This window comes from Ammospiza nelsoni, chromosome 8 (assembly GCF_027579445.1).
Source record: "Ammospiza nelsoni isolate bAmmNel1 chromosome 8, bAmmNel1.pri, whole genome shotgun sequence".
Classification (NCBI taxonomy): domain Eukaryota; kingdom Metazoa; phylum Chordata; class Aves; order Passeriformes; family Passerellidae; genus Ammospiza; species Ammospiza nelsoni.
Genome location: NC_080640.1, coordinates 14859235 through 14880027, shown reverse-complemented (window position 1 = coordinate 14880027; position 20793 = coordinate 14859235). Strand labels below are relative to the sequence as shown.

General features: G+C 36.1%; 1 protein-coding gene across 1 annotated transcript in view; it reads right to left on the bottom strand.

The window, feature by feature from the left end:
• LOC132076152 (adhesion G protein-coupled receptor A3-like) overlaps positions 1-20793 on the bottom strand; it is a 252558-nt gene that overhangs the window by 19896 nt on the left and 211869 nt on the right. Inside the window, exons 15-17 of the mRNA XM_059477084.1 lie at positions 19879-20006; positions 18853-18976; positions 12460-12605 (exon numbers count right to left, since the gene is read on the bottom strand). Coding sequence (XP_059333067.1) covers positions 12460-12605; positions 18853-18976; positions 19879-20006 — 398 coding nt within the window. The remainder of the gene's footprint in view (positions 1-12459; positions 12606-18852; positions 18977-19878; positions 20007-20793) is intronic.

The window sequence follows — 20793 nt, the reverse complement described above, 5'->3', positions numbered from 1 at the left end:
TGACAGATATGCAGGTAGCCAAGAACTTAAAACTTAGCAAGAAGCTTTCATTAAATGTAACAAGCAGGAGGGAAGCATTAGAACATGCTGAAAATAACTTATTTTTTAGATGGTTTTAAGACTTCTAGCTTCTTTCTGGAACACTTTCTCTTTCACAGTCTGTAGGATGTAATTCAATCTGCTGCTAATCTAGAGGCAGCAAGGAGCATTCTTTTTTAACTTTATATTAGAAAAAAATATTATGGATTTGCCTGCTGTTAACCCATAGAAAGTACTGTTCAATTAATGACTCCACAAAACCATGGAGATTTAGATTTATTTACAAAAATTCAGGTTGACATTTTGTCCTTAATTCACCCTATTGAAAAGTAAGAAACAAGGGTACAATTGCATGAGTTCATGAATGTCAACCCTGATTTTTAACTTTAATGTTGAGGGGTTTTGCTGTTGTCGGTCTTTGTATTACTAAGGTGAGCTATGAGCTATCTTTTATGTATGATGATGGCATGAACATTTGCTTTTTCCTATTTTTTTAAAAGCTGACATACACAGAAATCTATTTCTGGTGATTCCCATTCCAGATTTTAACCTGAAGCAAAAAGAAAGGTTTTCCATCATTTATAAAGAGGTCAAAAGTTAAGTTTTAAAAAAAATCATGGGTTTTTTTTGAGCACTCAACTGGAAGTGATCATGAAACTTTGAAAGAAAAGGAAAAGCAGGGATAGAGTTATTTTTATAAATATTAATCGATAAATATCAAACAACAAAAGCTAGAAATGATGTGTCATTTCTAGAAAGTTATGAATATGGAAAATATAGATTTGAAAAGGAATAAACAGCCATCTTCACAAAACTGTAAGAGCATCTCGTTGCTCAGCTTTCTGGGTCAAAAGGCTGCCTAGCTTTGCTAGGTACAATAATTATTTGATTTAGCAATGCCAGAACCTCAGAAGGGAATGTTCTCTCTAGTTGGAAAACACTCTCTTAGAAGCATGAAGAGGGAATATGGGTAATTGGCTGCTTCTGCAACACCTCTAATGGATGACTGAGATATACAAGTAGACAAGTTTAACACCATTCTTATATGACAATAACATGATTATGGTAATCCACATTAAGCAGCCAAAAATGCCTTACCTATAAGTAATAGCCAGCATGGGTTAGCTAATTTGCAAATAACAGAGGTTGTGATTTGCCCACAATTCCTGCTCCTTATCTTTTGGATTCATGAGAAAGAGTTATAGAGACATCAGTAATTCCAGATATAGAATTCCAGAGTGGAAATGAACTCTCCCTGTAGAGGTATCTTTATTTTTTCTGGCGATGTCTGCAAGTTTATCTCATATGAAAAGGCAGCAAGATTGTGTGACTGACCACTCATGACTTTTTTTTGACATTCCTCAAAAATATTTAAAAGTAAACACAAATGGTCTTCTGTAATCACAGTTCTCTTACCTCATAATTAATAGCTAAAACAATACTAGGTATCTCTTATAGATAAACAAGTCTGGTATCTCGTGTGCTCAAGTTTTCTTTCACAGAAAACCTCACCAATGTTCACTTTCTGATAAACTTAAAATCCTGAATGATTCTCTGATTACTAAGTGTAATCCAATAATAATGGCATTACCCCTTTCTCTGAATGAGTACTCAATCAATACAGGCATAAAGTTTAACCTGGACATTCTATTTTACTAAGGTAATTTCAACATATAATATCTAATATATTTTAATCTGCATCATTAAAATTACAGATTATTTACCAAAATTTATTTTTAGGTAGCAATGAGCAGTATTTTCAACCTGTGAACCAAAATATTCTTGTGACTAAATACATGTAACTCCCACTGAAAATCCAGTGTGACTGTATGTGTTTCAGAGCAGAAGGTGGCCTAATTTTTTGTTACATTTTATATAGTAAGGTGGTGCCTGAATAAAAATACCTGCAGGATCAGCAGCCAGTTTCTACAGGACTCATAACATTTCCAAACACTGAAGGCATATTTGGAACATATTAGTTTCAAAGTCTCTTCTTTCAGAATTTGCTTGCATAATGAAACACAGGAGTTTCTTATGAGACCAACGAGACTGTAGAAATTCAGCAGCAAATAAGGGTTGAAAAATGGAAATATTGTTAGGAAAAATCCTTGGTTTACTAGTAACAGAATTGTAGGGCAAGAATGAACATCAGGAGATCATCTTGTCCACTCAAAAGCTCTGAGTCAGGGTCACATTAAACATCTGTCATGATTGGCTTGGCCTTACTAATCCATGTTAACAAATTGCTTGGGACAGAGTTCCCACAGCCTTCCAGGTAACCTGTTTCAATTGTCAACTATTTTTGTAAGTTGAAATATTTTCCTAACATTAACCTCTTTACCCCTTGCTGCAATTTAAGCTTATTATTTGTTGCATTATTTTCTCTTTAATGCCTTTTCATTTGGAATTTTCAATGAACACTAACTTGAGTCATCCACATTTCCAGTGATGGGTTTCAACTAGTTAGGATGTACAATGTCAGGGAGATCAGTGGAACTTTATGTATCATTTTCCAAGGTGTCTCAACTCAAAACCAAGTGAATTAATCTAATGCAGCTTTTCCTCCCAAGACTTTTAAGCCCTCCTTCCAAACAGGCATAAACCAGAGATTATCACACATATTTGACAGGAAGTATGCATAGAATAAACCAGGTCTGAAACTGAATTTGCAACAGTCATACATAAAAGTGCTCCAACATATTTAATGTAATATACATATCTGTGGACTTCACTTATTTTGTTTGTCCAAGGAATATAATTTAATTTCCTTGAATTTTTCCATTCATTAATAAAGAAAAATATTATGAAACATTAAAATTATGTATTTAAAACTACCACTGCTGATATATATACATATGTGAATAAAATATATATATTTGTGTTTTATTGCTAGTTTATTTTAAGATAAGCCATATTTTAAGATAAATATTTTTTGTTCAGCATTTTCTCTTGGAATTTGATAATATCTTTTAGCCAAAATTACTTTATGGAATAGTGGCAATGTATTGGTAAATGCAACACCTACTATGTCCAATACCACACTATAATTTAAGTGCACAGTGATTGTACTGTACTGCAGTTATTATCAGACTATTTATTGCACAAACCTATATTACACTAGTTGGCTGCCTGCAGCATTCTCATTTCTGTGACACTGCAGTTTATCAGTCTGCACAACATGCTTCATAAATCTCCATGACTTATGTTTTCTGGCAACATCAGGGTTTTCATTACACTTAAGCTGGATGTATACAGATGCCTACTTAAGACAAGTGTTCTGTAACAAACTTTAAGTTCTATCTTTCTCACAGAAAAATTCTTGTAAGAAGGAATTTGTATCTAATGTGACTAATTTTTCTCACTAATTAATGAGTACAATCATCTACTATTAAAAGTCAGATATTCTTTTCTGTAATTGTGGTGAATATAATTTCATGCAGATGGGACTGCTTAGTTCTTTGTCCATACAATTACAATAAGCACACTTGAAAAGATCTTTTGCCTTTATCTTTACAGCATTTTTGCATAATCAAGTTTAATCTATATGACACCAGAGAAATCATCTGAGAAAATATTTAGTTCTTTCAAATCTGATAAAGTTTCCTACAAAGCCCCCATTGGAGTCTGAATATATTATCTTCTAAAAATCCTTGAACTTGTAAAAATTCCAATCAGCATTTTACATTTTGCCTGGAGCAGCATATCAAAGCACAGAGCATTTTATCAAGCTAACCCACCCTCCAACTTACCCTCTACAATTATGTATATGAGTAGCTCAAGTGCTAAAAGCTACTGAGGCAAGGGACAGTGTGACAAGAATTCTGAATTTCCAGGAAATACCTAGATGTGAACTCAGGATAAAAGCAGCTGAAAATTCAATTTAGTACACAGTTCTGCAGATCAGCTTGTTGCAGTTCAAGCCTTTCAAAGCTCAAAATATCATAGAATTAAGTCTTCAGGAAGCTCACAATTTTGAAAGCTTGCAATTGCCATAGCTACATAACTCATGTAGTTAAAATTTCTGTCCCAAGCCCATCAATTCCTCATTAAATGCCCAGGTATCACTGAGGTGTGGTAATTTTCTTCTTTTGGCTATGTTTGTCAATAGCCATAGCATAGAAGAGAGTTTCAGTTGAATGGATCTAAGTGACTTGCTATGCTGTTTAATATCTTGCTTATAAGTGGTAAGCTGACATATGTTTCTTTTGCAATAATCATAACCTGTTTCTTTTCATCCATACTAAGTAGCTCAGACACTGTTCTTTGAAAAAAGAAGATAAAACTTCACCTTTTACCTCAATATCTCTCAAAGATTTGGTATTACTGTATTTCTACTCTGAACAGTGCTAACATTGTGTGCACCTTGCCTGTACCTTAGCTAATGAAGTTATGACAGCGACAAAATCCTTTTTCTACCCTGATTTTGCCATGCTCTTGAAATCAGTTCACATCAAGGAGAATCCTATCCTCTGGGGATCATTCACTTTAAGTATTTGGTAGTGCATTCTAATTGACTTAAAGTATTTGCTAGTGCTTTCAGGTCAGTTTTGAAGAATATTATTGCAAACTTCTCCATGAGAAGGAACTTTTGGAATTTTGATTCACAAGCCAGATGAAGTGGAACTACAAACAAAGCAGGCGGCTCTGTTACCATCCTTGTGTTAGTGACTCCACAATTCCATCACTCACATTGAAGGTGGGGCAGAAAAGCTCTGATCACTTCTCCTGTTTGATTAAGAGTTGGCAGGGAAATATGTCGGTGCTATGGCACCATACCCTGGCAATCCAACGCTGTCAACAATGAATATTTATATGGCCTATGCAAAGTGCAACAGTGTTCTCAGGATCCCAATGACAATATATTGCTACTCCATACACCAGTGGGCCTCCATACTATTTTAATATTTTCATTTTACTGGAAATTTTCTTGTGTAGAACAATTAATACAAACCTGAATTAAAAGTCGTCTTTCACCAAAATTTTTACCCCCATCTGATGGAAATAAAATTGGCTTCAAGTTGAAATTCAGTAAAAAGAATTAATGAATTCTTTTTGATGAGGGAAAATTTGATGAGGGAAAATATTTCCCTCATCACAATTTTATACCCTTTTCCACTGCAGACCTTTCAGTTACATCCTTGATTCCATCTGAACATATATCAGCATTTAAGAGTGATCATGCTAAATAGCACATAATATCAGTATGTCCTTGAAGTATCAAACCAAATTCCAAGTACCCTTAGGTTCTGCAATCCTGTCTCTTCCTTTAATTTGGGATATACAGACTTAAACTTCTTGTTTTGTTTTTCAGCTTCTCTTTTTCATTATCTCTAGCTTTTATACCTCAAGGGGCAGAATTGTTCTGTTTGTTCTGGCTGAGGTTCCTTCCAGCATTTTAATTCTTTCTGTTTGAGTGGGGTTTTTGGTTGATTTTGTTTGGTTGGTTGGTTTGGGGTGTTTTTTTTGGTTTTTTTTCAGAACATGCCTAAATTGCTGTGCTGATAAGACAGTGCACAATCTGTCTACCAGGATCAGCTTTCCTGTATTACTTGTGTTGTGTCATCTTTGAATGACAGTTACTAAAACTGTCTTCAGAAGCAATGTAGCAATGTTCAAAATATTACCTCTATCATTAAATCAAACTAAAATTTCAAAAAGGCCGCTACCTTTAGATAATTTTAATATCCAATATAAGGATATAATAACTTATTTTGATGTTGTGATATAAGTCTTACTTTGGTGAATAAAATGAACACAATAGCTAGAAGGGAAACATGACTTTTCTTATATTCAATTGTAATTTATTAAATGCAAAAAATTTAGAAAAGCTATTTCATCAATATGGTCTTTCTCTTCCCTGGGAATATGACAAATATTGAAACAAGAAACATGGGAATAGTGTTTTGCAGATAGTATCTAAGAAATATCACTACATTATCTTTAAGGTCCCTCCCAGACCAAGCCATTTGATAAAAACAGCTGTTACACACTTTTTTGTTTCCAGGAACTCACAGTATGGAGGTGATAAGCAGCCTTGAGAATACAAGAGGACTGCAAAAAATTACTGCAAAATTTTAAAATTATCTAATAATAGACATTTCTAGTATTAACTTCCCATATCTAAAATAAGAAATGTTGATTATAATATCAGAAATGTGAGACAGGCTTCCTGGTGACCCTGCCTAGATCAAAATATTCTGTCCTGTAAGCAAAGGATACGATCAAGTACTTAAATTATAGCCAAATTCCTGGAGCAGATTCTCAGAGAGACTGTTGGCTCACCACGGTTCATCCAGCTGGTGAAAACCTTTCTTGCTGGGAGACATCATTTTCACTTACTCTGCAATGACACAACTGGGTCTATGCTAATAGTAAAGAGTGAACTAGAGAGACCTCCTCAAGGCTCCTGAGAATTCTGCCCTGTGGCAGTTCCCATTTAATTCAACACACTCAAACCATAGAGAATTTTTAAGAAAAATACAGATGATCCCTTGGGATAATCAGGTCTAAATTTATACTTTATAGAGGAAGTTTGATATGTTCTCTGTGGGAAGGAAGGATGGGCTTTCATGGATCAAAATTTCATGAGTTAATTTTTAAGAGCATATCATGAAGAAAAAAACAATGGATTGCAATGATACTTTTCATCTGACCTCTTTCTCTCTCCCTCTCTCTCTCAATCACTGTTTTGTACTAGAAGATATGAATTCATGAGAGCCAGCACTAATGAAAAATGCACTGCAACTTAACTGCATTTCAGAGCTGCTGGTGTCAAGGGAACAAGTAATGTCTCTGTCTGTCACAATGTAAATTATGTTGCTTCATATGATTCAGTTTGAAGATTCAGAAAATGGCATGACCAAAAAAATAGCATATTTGCCAAACTTGATCTTTAATAAAGTATTTCTGATCGTAGTCAAATGCTGATCCCCAATTACACCCCTATCATGCTGCAGTAAATTGCAGGAAACTTGTTATAAATGATAGGGGACATTAACAAAGATCATTTTTTGAAGACCCTTTCAGCCTCAGGAATATTAGAAAGCACTAGTTTTTTGTTGTTTTGTTTTTTTTTTTTTTTTTTTTCCCTAGGGTTTTTCAGTGGACATAAAAATTCTTTAAAATCTAAATATAATAAGTCTTTGGTCTTTATAACTGGAATGTTTTTAGTATCTCCATTATGGTGCACAAATATCATGTGACAATTTCTAATAACATAATGAAGATTGGTGTGTGCAACTCATATTCAAGACACAGCCTGCTTTATTGGTAACTTACTCAGTAAAAATTTCCCTATAGTCAATTTGTGGTGGAAGTCACAACATTTCCTGCCAGGCTCTCTCAGGACTCTCTCAGCAGTCAGGCAAACACAGCTATAGATCTATTTGCACCCATGTGTTGGTTTTCAGCTTGTCAGAATTCAGATCAAGCAGCTAAATGTTCATCCTGAGAAAAGCAGGGTTAACACTGTGAACAAAGCACTAAGTGGGTGCCATGACCCCTGTGGTATCATGCAAGTCTCTAAAATCCCCTCACTGTAAGGCAAGAGCCTCATCACAGGAGCAGTCGACAATAACAGAATGAGCGGATTTTCTTGCATTTGAAAGTTTTGTGTGGTTTCTCCTTTTTGCAGTGAAAGGATTTAGCACAATTCAGTGTCCCAAAGATACTTAGCTACTGTTTAGCTGGGTGCTGCTGGTTAATGTTTAGGTAGCTGAGAGAAATAATGAGCTCAGGAATGAACATGAAGAGCTGCTGCCACACTCCCAAGGAGAGGGGGAGGATGCAAGGGCAGCACTAGCACACCTCAGGGGGAGGCTGTTAGTCACCAAAACACAGCTCACCAGGAAGATCCCTCTCACTGCTGCTTGCAAGACATTGCTCTGTACTCTGGAAGTGTTTGTGTGATGTAGAGAAACTCGTCCATATACAACCTCATATAGAAGAGCAGACCCAGACACATACCTGCATGTAAACATCCATTAGCCATTTAGAAGACTTTGACCTCAATGACTGTACTTCTGGGTCTGCTCTGTGTGCAGGTTTAAAGGACAGTTCAGACAGTCCAAAATATGTGACAGAAAATCAGCTTTCTCATTCTAAAAATTATTCAAGGTTGAAAACAGCAAGAGAAGGGAATTGAAGCCAGTGGTATTGATTGTAGGTACTCTGTATGTGCTGCTGAAAACTGTTTCAATTTGCCTCAGCTGTGAGTTTTTAGCTCTAGTACTAAGGCTACAACTTTGAATACAAAGCAAAGGGCACAATCCATTCTGAAATTGCTATGACGGCTAGATATACAATTTTTCTAAAGAACTGCATGAGGTACATTTCCTAACAGCCCCACATTTTAGAAAGAACATTTTAAAAAGCTTATCAAAATATGTTACATAAAAAAAAATAAGATGAAGTTTAACAGAGACAGTGACATCAACTGTTATCTGTTTTGCTGTTGCTTCTGCAACCTTATTTATGCACATCGATATTTTTTCATGACAGATATGGGATATTGGACTCTGTAATCTGAAGACTGCCATATTAGTTATCTTGCAAGACATTCATTGAATAAAAGAGGTGGGAGAACATTAGGAGATATATTTGTACCTAACCTTGAGATAAAACTTAATTATCTGTCTCCTTATCACCAATCTCTGGCGCAGCTAGCAGCTTATTTATTTTTTATTTTAAATGTTTAGAATGCAATTGTGCTCACTAGTTATCTTATTAAAAATGAAAGCAGCTGATTTTTTCCCTGTCACTCTAGAAAGAAATGATTTTACAGAATATCTTTCAGAAGTATTTTCTGCTGGTCTGTGCTTCTGTCTAATCTGTATGGGCACAGAGCATCACATGAAAAATGCATGCACATAGCAGGCACAAAACCTAACACTACCTGTGCCTCAGCTTGGGCTGATAAGAAGTTCTGTACATTGCAGTAATAGCTGAATCTTGCATGCCTCTTTGCCTTTGCTGGCAAAATCTGCCTTCAGATGAGTCAGAAGCTAAAGTCTGCCAGGTTTAACAAATGTCCACAGAGGATGAACAGATAGAATTATTTATTTCTATTAAGAATACCACAGAGTATATTTTACAGGAAGTAATTTCATTATCTGTTGAAGTGCTAAGGTTCAGAATTTCAATACACAAAACTCAATGATGCATTAATTTGATCCACCTCATTAGCATCCAGGCACATTTAGAGAAAAATGCCAGAATTGTTACAGTTGGTTCCAGTCATCAAAGTGATGGGCCCTCAGGGCTTTAACTCTGTAATTAACAGATAATATATATTTCATGAATAATATCTATAATAAAATAGATATACTGTATGATGTACAGTGTATATAATGTATCTCATAATACATGATTAACATATAAAAAGAGGCAATATTTAAAATCATATTGCCATGAATTAGACTGCAAAAATGTTCCAAATTTGATCACTCTATCTAGAAGAGAGAAAACTTATAAAGAACCACAGCTTTCCATAACAGGGTACTTATTGCTACAGCTCTAAGAAAAGTAGGAGAAAAAGATCAAGGGTACCTCATTTGTCTTGCTTCTGCAAATGAATATGCAAACAGCAGGCAGAGAAACTGCAGCAACTCTTACATGCCTGCATCCTTTCCTACTAACATGTAAGGTCCCCTTTCAGATATTCTCTTCTATTTATATTTACTATTTCAGCTACTTTTTACAATGGACCAAGCTTGGTGAAACAAATGTGGTGAGGCAATTTTTATGATTTCTTGGTAAATTCCACATGATAGATTTATGTACTGATTTTTGGCATTAGATCCCACTTACTGACTCACAAAAGGTACCTCTGTGTCTCCTACAGCAAGTGCATATATAAGGAATACAAAACCACTCCCATGTGAACTGGAAACACCTTCTATCAAACACAACCCTTACCAAAGAAGGCTGAAGGACAACAGCTGAGCACAGAGTTCTGGCCAAACAATTCACATATTTGTATTGTATACTTCTGTAAGTCTATAGAGAAGGATCACTGAAAAACCACCTCTTGTTTAAAAGTGTCTCATAGACTGTATCATTGGCTTCCTATCACTGACAGTCCTGACATATAAAAAAGCCTAACTCCATCTCCATTCGAATAAACTTTATACTATTTAGCTATCGACTGATGTCAAATGGAGACAAATTAACACCTCTTCACTCAAACTCAGGTGTCTTCCCTTAAGTACCTGAGGAACAATATGTATAAAGGCTGGCATTGGTTTATAGACACAAGAACACTGACTAGTTAAAACATTTCTTATAAATTACTGCCTTGAAATGTAACCATCCTTAATGGATTTTATGGAAATATTATGACAAAGATTAATTCAGACTTTAATTTCATTAAAATCAGGAAAGGTAAAATGCCCCCAAAATGATCATTATCATTCTGAAAGAACAAACAATTACTAATTATGAGTTTAGCATGTTCTTGCTTAAAGTGATTCTTAATTTTACATATACTATGCCTGTTTCCTACATGAAGTGAAACTGATCCTTACTATTTTGAATCTAGTGCTCACCATTGTGAAATTGTATTAGACATTTCAGTGCCTGTGTCTCTAAGATACATGGTGCCCTGTGGGAGAAAAATAGCTTGGAATAATTTTACTTAGCTATTAAACAATTATACCCATGTTCTCTTACAGCTAGAAGGTGGTTTATCATTTCTATTGCTAAACTTAAAATAGCTACTATTTATTTTCACTGTCTGGGAACCTCAACATGACTGGTACAACAAAGATTCTAATTAGAGTCATCTTTCCTGTAACCTGACTGTCTATTGTTTTCCAACTCAAACAAGATTTGAATTTGAAGAACATACGCTATGCTGGGTCTATGCAACTTGTAACAATTTTCTACCTTAATAGTCACACTGGAGCATTTGAAAATTGGCAATTATTCATTTTGCCATGAGCTGGTAAGTGGAGGAGTGAAATTCTCATCTCTAAAGAATGGTGTAGTAAATGATGGATTAGCAAAGTCAGGCACTCTTAAGGAAAGACTACCCTCTTGCTTACACCTAACAAAGCTAAGGATCCAATATGGCACTCCTTCTCATCACAATACACATTTTATCTTAACTTTAATCAATTTCATCTCTAGAAATAAATTTTTTTAAAAAGAAGAAAACTAGCTAGTTTTCTAACTACAATCATGTTATAAAAATCTGACTGCAGAATCAGACAGAAAAACTCAATTCATCTTCCTACAAACTTTTAACAAGTTGTGACACACTCACACAGTCATCTATAAATGCTACTTGCTAGAAATTTTGTTTTTAAAATAAAATAATCTACATCTGATTAAAAGAATACACTGTGGATTTTCCCCAGAAAATACATAAAAAGTAGAATTTGTATTTTCTGACTTTCACTATAAAACTGAGGTCTTTAGGCTGAATTGACCATTCAGACTTGTCCATGATGTGTGGGAAATGAGAGGCACCTCCATAGGACAATTCATCCTGTCCTCACAGAAACATTCAAGATGGACAGGAGGAATTGTTCTCTGGAAGTTCTTTTTCAGCCTCCCTCCAAAATCTGTACAGGGACAATATATAACTTTGGCTACTAAGTAGTTTTTGATAGCTAAGCTTAAAATAGATGAATCAATCTTCTCCTGCCTTTGGCTTGAAATCCTGGTTTTGTGGTAAGGTTTTGCTAGGGTTTAATATTTTTTTTTTCTTGTGCAGAGTGACTGTTTTGGCTTGCAGTTTCAGCATCTCAGAGGCATCTGGCAAGAACTCCCTCTGCCTTACACCTGCAATGCCATCAGAGACACGTGTGAGCTGATGGGGAGTGCAGACTCCCAGTGGCTCCTGAGACAGAATCACATCCCTGATGGGCAGGGAGGGGAGTGCAGACTCCCAGTCACTCTGACAGAATCACATCTCTGATGGGCTCTGAGGGGAGTGCAGACTCCCATGGCTCTGTGACAGAATCACATCCCTGATGGGCACTGAGGAAGGTTGCTATCAGGCTATTAGGCTCTCAATACAAGTGTGGCAAGAAGTAGAGCAGAAGAGATAAAGGTGAAGGGTTGTTACAACACAGTTTCTGGTGATTAAATAAGGCTCGGAATCAAGCCAGTTTTTGCTTTGGGGGATTTTTTTTCCTCCATAATAAATCAACGGAAACATTTCAGTTCTTCCTGTTCAGATAAAGGTATCTGAACTTAGCCAATACATGTTCTACATATTTCCATCTTCTGAGCAGAGCTAGCTATCATCACACAATAAATACTCAGATTTTTGTACACACCCAGGTGGCTCAATTCTTTATGGATGCTATTTATAGTTTTTAAAAAGTAAAAAATACAGAAATAAGAATGAGAGTTTGCTTATAACTGATATTTTTCTAGGAAGAAATTAAAAAAAAGGTAACTAATATTCCATACCTGAGCAGAGGTTGCTTTGGGTAAGAAGGTTGATCACTGTTTTGGCAAGGCTGAGGCTTTTTTGTGACTTGCTTATAAATATTCCTGGCAGTTACTCCAATCCATAGCATAGTGGAGAGTGTAGAATAATGCAGTACAATGCCAACCTAAAAAAAGAGTGGACAATTCAACAACTCAGTAAATGGATCAGTAAAACAAGACTTTTGCAAGAATCTTATTTCATAAGGGCAAAAACAAAAACAAAATTAATTGAATTTATAAATGCAACTAACATCTGCACTTAAAACCAGTCATTTAATCCACCATAGATAGCCTTATCTGCAATACCAGAAGCAATGTTAGGAATTAGAGACATAAAAACATTTGTTTTCTAAGAATCTGTTTAATGAAAACAGTTTACATCTGGATTTAAAGTGATGTGACTCTTATTTTGTATTGCACTCTTTAGCCTATCATGAGAAAGCAATTTAAAATCTAATGGGAGGCCAGCATTTTTGCTTGCTATTATGCTATTTCCTTTAACTTTTCATGAATAGCCTGCTGTAGTTCCCTTTATGCTATACACAAGCAAGGTTGACTTCTGGAAATGGCATCAGTACTATTTGCACTGATAACTCCAGATTATTTTCAGACGTATTTTAAGAAAATTATAAACTTGTCTACAGAATTTAAAAAGAAAATGACAACTCTAGGCATTCCCCCTTAAAAAGAATTATAAACTCTAATAATGTTATTATCACTTTGTCCCCAAGAAACTGGTGTGTTTATCATTGAAAGGAAAACAAAGTACAAGCACCTCTAAAATGCTAACATCTTTGTTATGTTAGTAATTGTTATTCATTACTATGGAAGCAGTAATTGGAATTTTATCCAATCTCCAGTGCTTTATTACATCAGCTAAGTCTGCATCTGATTATATAAAATGAGGTTACCTTTGAAGCAATAACCTGACATTTTGCAGTGACAAGTAAAATATTGCTATAATTGGAAAGAACATAAAAGTTTAAGGAATACAGAGAATTGCTGAATAAAGCTAACACAAATCTATTATAATGATTTATTTGAACCAGTGTTCATTTTTGCTTGACTTAAAACAAAATAATTGACGGGTAAAGAAAAAAAAAATTCTATGCATTTTGTTTCTATTTAGTATTATAGCTCAAAACTTGAAGTTAGCAGCAAATATCATCAACAGAAAACCCTTTGTAATTTTCTCTGGGACTTGTTTGTCACTTTAGACAAGGGAGGACAAAGCCTTCATCACTGCTACTGCTTGAGGTAAAAGAAGCAGAAATAAGAGAATGAGACAATTGTGTATTATGGGCCGGCAGATGCTGCCAGCTTAGGGACTGGTGCTGTCTGGACTCGGTTCACAGGCAGCTTGCAGAGTTTCTGTAGGGATGCCCTGCACAGAACCATGAGCAAGGAGGGGAGGCAGGAGGACGAGAAAGGGGGAAGAAAAAGGAGGCAGAAATAATGAGAAAAAAACTGGAAAAAAATCTAGATATTTAGCTCCTAATCTCTTTCTCATTTGAGCATAGCCCTGCTGCTATATATTCTGTTTTTCACACAGGTACGTGCAATAATAGGAACAGTTGAAATGAATTCCAGGTCAAAAGGCACCTACATGTGAAATTCTGAAAACATATATGACCATATGGATAGAGATCATCAGCCACTTAAATGAATGTAAGACCTAAACATAGTACAACAAAACAATTTTATTGAACTTTCAAGCAGGCAACTGAAATGACTGAAAACATCATGGCCATGCCACACCTGCATCACATTGCTGTTTTTCACAGTGTGCTCATGTTTCAGCAACTGAGTTACCTCTGATATATGGAGAAATTGAACAAACATGGAGGAGGCAAAAATGTTATCATTCTCTGTACTAACTCTTTGATGATCTGCATCTCTCTGTCAAAAAAAGCCCCAACCATTTGCATTTCTTGCTTGAAGGAAACAAGGATTTATCCTGAAGATACAGGACCTCCTTATGACTAACAGATTTGACATGACACAGCAGAAGTGTGGGATTTGAAAGGGTGCACTAAGCTGTTACAGTAAATTCTAGAAATTTTGCTAATATTCACTAATAAATAGTAAAGAAAGGGTTGTCACACTTCCCATTGAAAGTTCAGTGTTTCAAAGCGCTGGGTTTTGCTCTCTGCCTCTTCCCTCCCCTTGTCTCCCCACCGACATCAGTTATGTCACAGAGATGCATCGTCCTCACTGTTGTGCTTGGGGACTGTGGCTGCAAGTTCTTTTGTCCCCTCCAGTGGGGTCACCCCTTGCTAACTCTCAGGCTAGGAAGACACCAGGCCCTCCAGTAGAAATGCATGAGATAGCAGCTCATGACACAGGAGGGAAGGATGAGGCTCAACAGAAAGACCAGTGTGGCTTTGCTCAGTAAATTCTTTCTTGACTCTCTGAGCAAATGCAAACTTGAGGTTACGCATGATAACTCCAGGGTACAAATTTAGCTGTGTGTATCTGTTACTGGATTTCTACCTCTGTAAAGATTAAGAGGCCAAAAACTATATACAAATTAAATACCAAAGTAATAACTTAAAACTATTTTCACTATTAGCAAAACTTTTGTATTTCACGTAAAATTTTATGGAAAGGGTTGAGTTTTCCACAGAGAATAAAGGATTGTGATTGGAAATATTGAAGTGATGACCCCTATTTTTAAGAAGGTTTTCCACTGACAAGCCAAATGGTACAAAAACCCTGCCAGAATATAAGCATTGATAAGAGCACTGTATCTAAAGCTCTTTAATAACCACAGTTATATGGTAAAAATTTTCTTGTTTTCTTGGATTCATTTTTAACTCGTCCTGTGTTCTCAGAACTCTTATCTTTGGGAATAAGCACTAGCCCTTTGAATAGAAGATTATACTTTTCTTCAGCAAGAAGATGCTGTCTGTTTGTGCTCCTTCAATATATTTCAGTACCCTAGAGATAAGTTAAGTTCCATATGACGCAGTTACCATGGTAATGACCAGAATACACATTTATGCAAAGCATTTTGGCACAAAAGGGTCTCTTGATTAGCTTTAAGTTGCACACAATTTTCTTTATTTTTCCCAAATTTTTAATTTAATTTATTTTTTTTCTAGTTGTAATCATATTTCAGATAAGATTGTACTTCTTAATTCAGTTTTATTTAAAGAAGGACACAGATATACACGAACATTCTGATTAAACTTTTAATCCTGCAATGAAAATTATTCTTTTCTGTGAGATGAAGGGGCTTAGGAATTTCTCTGCAGTCTGTAACACCAATGGATCTGAATATTTCATGATCTTTAAACATTTAGCATTAGCAAAACCCCATGCTCCCTTCACAGGTAGAAAATTTAGAGCAAAAAGTTCAACTTTCTGAGTTGAACTTGTAGGCTGCTGGCTAACATGGAATGAGCTTTGCCTTTCTTGCTGAAGATCTACTGCCTTACAGAAACGAATTCACAAGCAGCTTCACATATGACATTCATCAGGGAGAAGGAGATCTGAGCCTTGCCAAACTTACATGGAAGCTTTTATTTTATAAACCATATAGAGGTTCCAGGAGATGTGATTGGAGTGATCACGGAATAAAAAAAATAAGATTCTGTCTCTCTCCGTAACTTTTCTGCCTCCTGAATCTTGTGCCCAGTCCATTCTTCATGCTTCAACATGTTTAACTGATGATTTCATCCCCTAGCATCCCTAAACTCATGGCTATCATCCTTTCCTCTGTAGAAGCCACCAAACAGAAATCTTAGAGTACAGAACTGATGCCTCCCACACACGGGGAGTGATCCAGCAACAGTTGTGTCTCCTTCTCTCTCATTCTTCACATTAAAGGAGTGAGCTTCCTCCTGCCTTCTGAAGCAAACTAACCTGAGGCTGGGAGATGGAGGGGCTCACTGGCTGGCTCAAGCACCTTTCTGGCAGTGATGTGCCTCTGATGTATCCCTGCAGCTCCTAAGACAACCTCTGCCTTGCTTTAAAGATTCTGCCAGTGAACTCAAGAGTCTGGATTCTACAACAGCCAACATTCAGTGACACCCAGAACGAGATGCAAGGGAAATCTAAAGAGTCTGTAGATCCATTCACTCGGGAAATGTGAGGAGATGCAATCAACTCTTCTGGACCAGCATTCTAACCTCAGGATTTTTGTAAATCATAATGACTGTAGAGCACACATGCAAGTGAAAGGTCTATACAAAATCCTCTCTGAAACAGATATGCAGGTTTAAAAGGGAATTTTAGGTTTTTAGATTCCACATAAAAATAAATGTCTGACCATTTTTGAAAAGACTTTTTTTGTGTAACTGTATCACCTTGAAGGGGATTTGAAGTTTCTTCCAGCTATCACAGAAAATGGGGCCATTTCCATAGCATTAATTCCTGATGTTTAAAACTAACCTGTAACTGCACATTAATAGACAGAGGGTGATCCAAATAAAGCCAATTTAGAACCACCCTTTTAGGTTAAATTTGAAGGATAAAAGTTGACTTAGCCTATTATTTCACATTGATAAGTATGCTGCAGTGATCTTTTGGTGGAAGTTTTAGGGATAATTACAATAGGAAAGGGGGTGGTTGACTGGCTTTTATGCAACATTTCAGTGATTAGGACAAAAAATACTTGCACTTGGAATCTTCTTCTATGCACTCAGGAAATAAAAAGTGAAATCTGCATTGCTGCAGGTTGAAGTTGTGCTTTGAATTTTAGCAGAATGAAGGATACCTCTGGAATGGCAACTGATGGTATTACACCTGTGGTATAACTAACATTTTAATGCTGCTTGAAGCAGTAACATTTTCACAAATGTATTTTGAGCCCCAGTAACAGAGCTTTGGCACATTGGATATTAAATCACGGACTAATTGTCTCAGGGTTATCACAGGACAGAGGCATTGGGACTCAGAATTTTGTAAACCCTGCTGTCATAAAGCAAGAAAAGATCTGTGGCTGGGTATGATGTTCTCAAAGTGAGCAGTTTTTCAGCCTCTGTTAGCAGCTATTGGAGCCTTGTCTTAGATTGCTTGGACCATTTCCTCCATTAGCTCTGTCTAATTACATCAGACAATTTCTACCAGGAAACAGAGTACAATCTTTGTCACTTGTATCTTTCCTATACTGTAACTACTGATGATACAATCAGGTAAATAAATAACTTAAGGAAACTGGTTAGCAGACATATAGGGATGGTTCAATTCAGTTTCTCTAAGTGTGCACATTTCTCAGCAGCTCAGGATCTGGCCCTATCCCACAGCAAAAGACAGATGCCACTAACAATGCACTTTATTAAGATACCCCTGTAGTTAATGTACTACTTATAAAAGGCTATTAATAACACATTTATCTCAATCAATTTTTCATTATAGCTGTTAATACCACATTGCTACCATGCAAGCTGCAAAGTAAATAATCAGACAACGCCTGAAACAACAGATGGTCATTTGTGGCCATGTAATTACATGGCCATGGCTGCCCTACAAACTAATCTGCTACTATCACTTGCAAACTGCACACAAAGACGATAGTAAGTGATATTTCAATTTGCTAGAACTTACAAATTAATTATGACACAATACACTAGATATTGTGAGATATTTCTCTCCATCTAATGGACAATTTTGTTATTCAAATGATGATCATGTAACACACTTAGGTAGACTTCTCAGGTAGAACATCACAGTGCTTGCAGAGCCACTTGTGCTGATTACTGATGGTCATGCACAAGGATACACAAAAGGCTTCCAAAGCACCTCCCTGAACACTCTAAGTGCGATAACTCTTACACTAGCTATGCAAGCTTTACAGTGACTCTGCTGTTGGCTCCTGACTTGCTATTTACACCCATTCAAGGCATTCAGAAGAACTGGATCTAGTAACAGGCAAAAAACCCAGGAGAACATTAGCTAAACAATGTGCTTTACTACAGGAAATTACCAACAACATTCATGAGCCCTGGTGCACTTCTGCAAAATCTGAGAGGAAGAAATGCTCAAGGCAAACAAATTGCAACACGCTCTCATCAGACATTACAGAAGATGACTGAAATGACTCACTTTACACATTGGACAGACTTTACATTAAGAGCAGCTGAATCCAGTCCTGTCTGTGCATCTCATCACACTATTGCCCCAAAATGCTGAGGCAAGAGGTGTGAAACAGTCGAGCAGGGCAAACAAGGGTTCTTAAATCACAAGAATGCTCGTCTGCTGTGTCTCCTTAGGGATCATCCAGCGAAGCCAGGGCCACTCTCAGGCAAACAGTGCATGTGTTACAAAAGTGAAGCAGCAACTCCCACACATTCAATCCAAAATATTATGTTAAGAACTCATTTACAAGTTTCAATTCTATCCGTAAGAATTTCTGAGACAGATACTTACAGCTTGACATATAATTGGATATTTAATGCGATTGATTCCACCAGCAAAAACAGCAAATGTGAGAGCAGTATGGAAACAAAAGTTGAGAAGCATGTGCCATCCTTTTCTGCTTATTCGGATTGTGCTGTTGAAAAAAAAAAAACCACATTTTAAAATTAAAACCCCCAACATATTTATTATAAAGATTACTATTTGGGAAAAACACTTAATTTAATAGAATAAAATTCTCAGATTCTTGGATACGTATATAACAATCTACCCACAGGACAGAGCCTGACCTATATAGCATAGAAATAAATGATTCAACGGCAAAATAAATAGTAAAAATCATCAAATTCTACTGATTTAGTTTCCTCCACCAAATCAAGCATTTAAAGTGGAGTACTAAAAGCAAAAGCTTATTGCATAGCTTCACGTATGCAGAGCTTTAACAAGACATCTCTAAAGGACTAAATGGAAGCTGAATATCAGAAGACATTGCATTAACTTCACAGAATTAATATTTAGCAGCTTCTACAGCACAATACATTCCTACTCGTTTAAATTGCAAATGGTCTTTAACCAGAAGTATGTAGTTAAAATGGCATTTATATAAATTTTTCATATCAAAGAAAACACAAGTTTTCTAAACCTAAAATTTAAAAGACAAAGAAAGTTCCTTTTATCCAGTGACAGTTACCAGTCTTTCAACCAAACTTGGTCTTAAAAGTCATTATGGCAAGTGTAGCTGACCAAAGGGCTGCTCGACTGGAATTTGCCAGAAAGCACCTTAACAGTGTTCATGTTGAGTTTGTTAAGTTACAAATCTCAGGAAAAGTGTACAGAAAATGTAAACATATATGTGAGGAAAGCTCAGAAAGCTTAAGAGAGGTTGACATAAACTTTGATTTCTCTGGTGTAAATCACATTGCTGATGTTATTATCCAACAGTAATTCAAATAACTTTAATTTATCTTCACAGTAAGGGTTATAAAAATTCAAGTGTTGTGCCGACCATTTAATATGTGCTTAAAATGGAATTCTTACCTGTGATGGACAATGTAGGTGATAATGGAAGCAAACAGGCACAACAACATCACTGCAGTACATGCATAAACCACAGGGTGCAGAAACTCCCCTGGGTACTGGGGGAAAGACAGCACTGTCTTAAAATCCTGTGGAAAGAGCAAAATGATTTAACTTTGTTAGGCATGTGTGAAACTGGGACTTCATTCCAATATGTCCTGTCATTTCTAGCTGTTTCCTTTCAAGGGCAGGAACAAAAAAAAAAAAGATGAACTTTTAATGTAGATGCAGTTCATGAATTTGCAATAACAGACTGCTCCTTCCTCATCTGCATACAGTTTGCTAGACAGAAATTAACCTTTTTGTACAAGCAGACATATCCTAATTAAAAAAAAAAAGGTCTGAAAAAATACACAGAATATTTCATTTTCCCAGCATTAGCAGTATCTGGTCCTCCTGATAACATGAACTTTATGAGTGTATTTTACTAAGATATTAAGAACAAAATTTCAAATCACCATAAAGGTCTCCAAATGGCATATATATGGCTGCAGAAGAACCACTCAAAGTAAAAAGACCATGAGAAGACACTCAAATTATCAACTCACTCAAATATAATTACCAGTTGATACAACTCCTGTAACCCAGTGACCTTCACACTTAGTTGGAAGTACTCTACTCCCTATAGTAATTCTAAAGTAACTTGGACAGCTATATTAACAGCAGACTAAAGATCCATGTGTACCTTTTGAAAGTTAGTATCTAGTGACACAATTCTTCATGAAAAACAATGAAAAACTATCCATATCTTTGTAAAATTAACCTTAAAAAATTCCCACTCTAAATCACACATTTAGGAGAGCTAAATCTGGAGGTGTGATGGATGGAAAGCAAAAGGAGACCATTACATAAAACAGAATGTCTTCAGACTGTCTG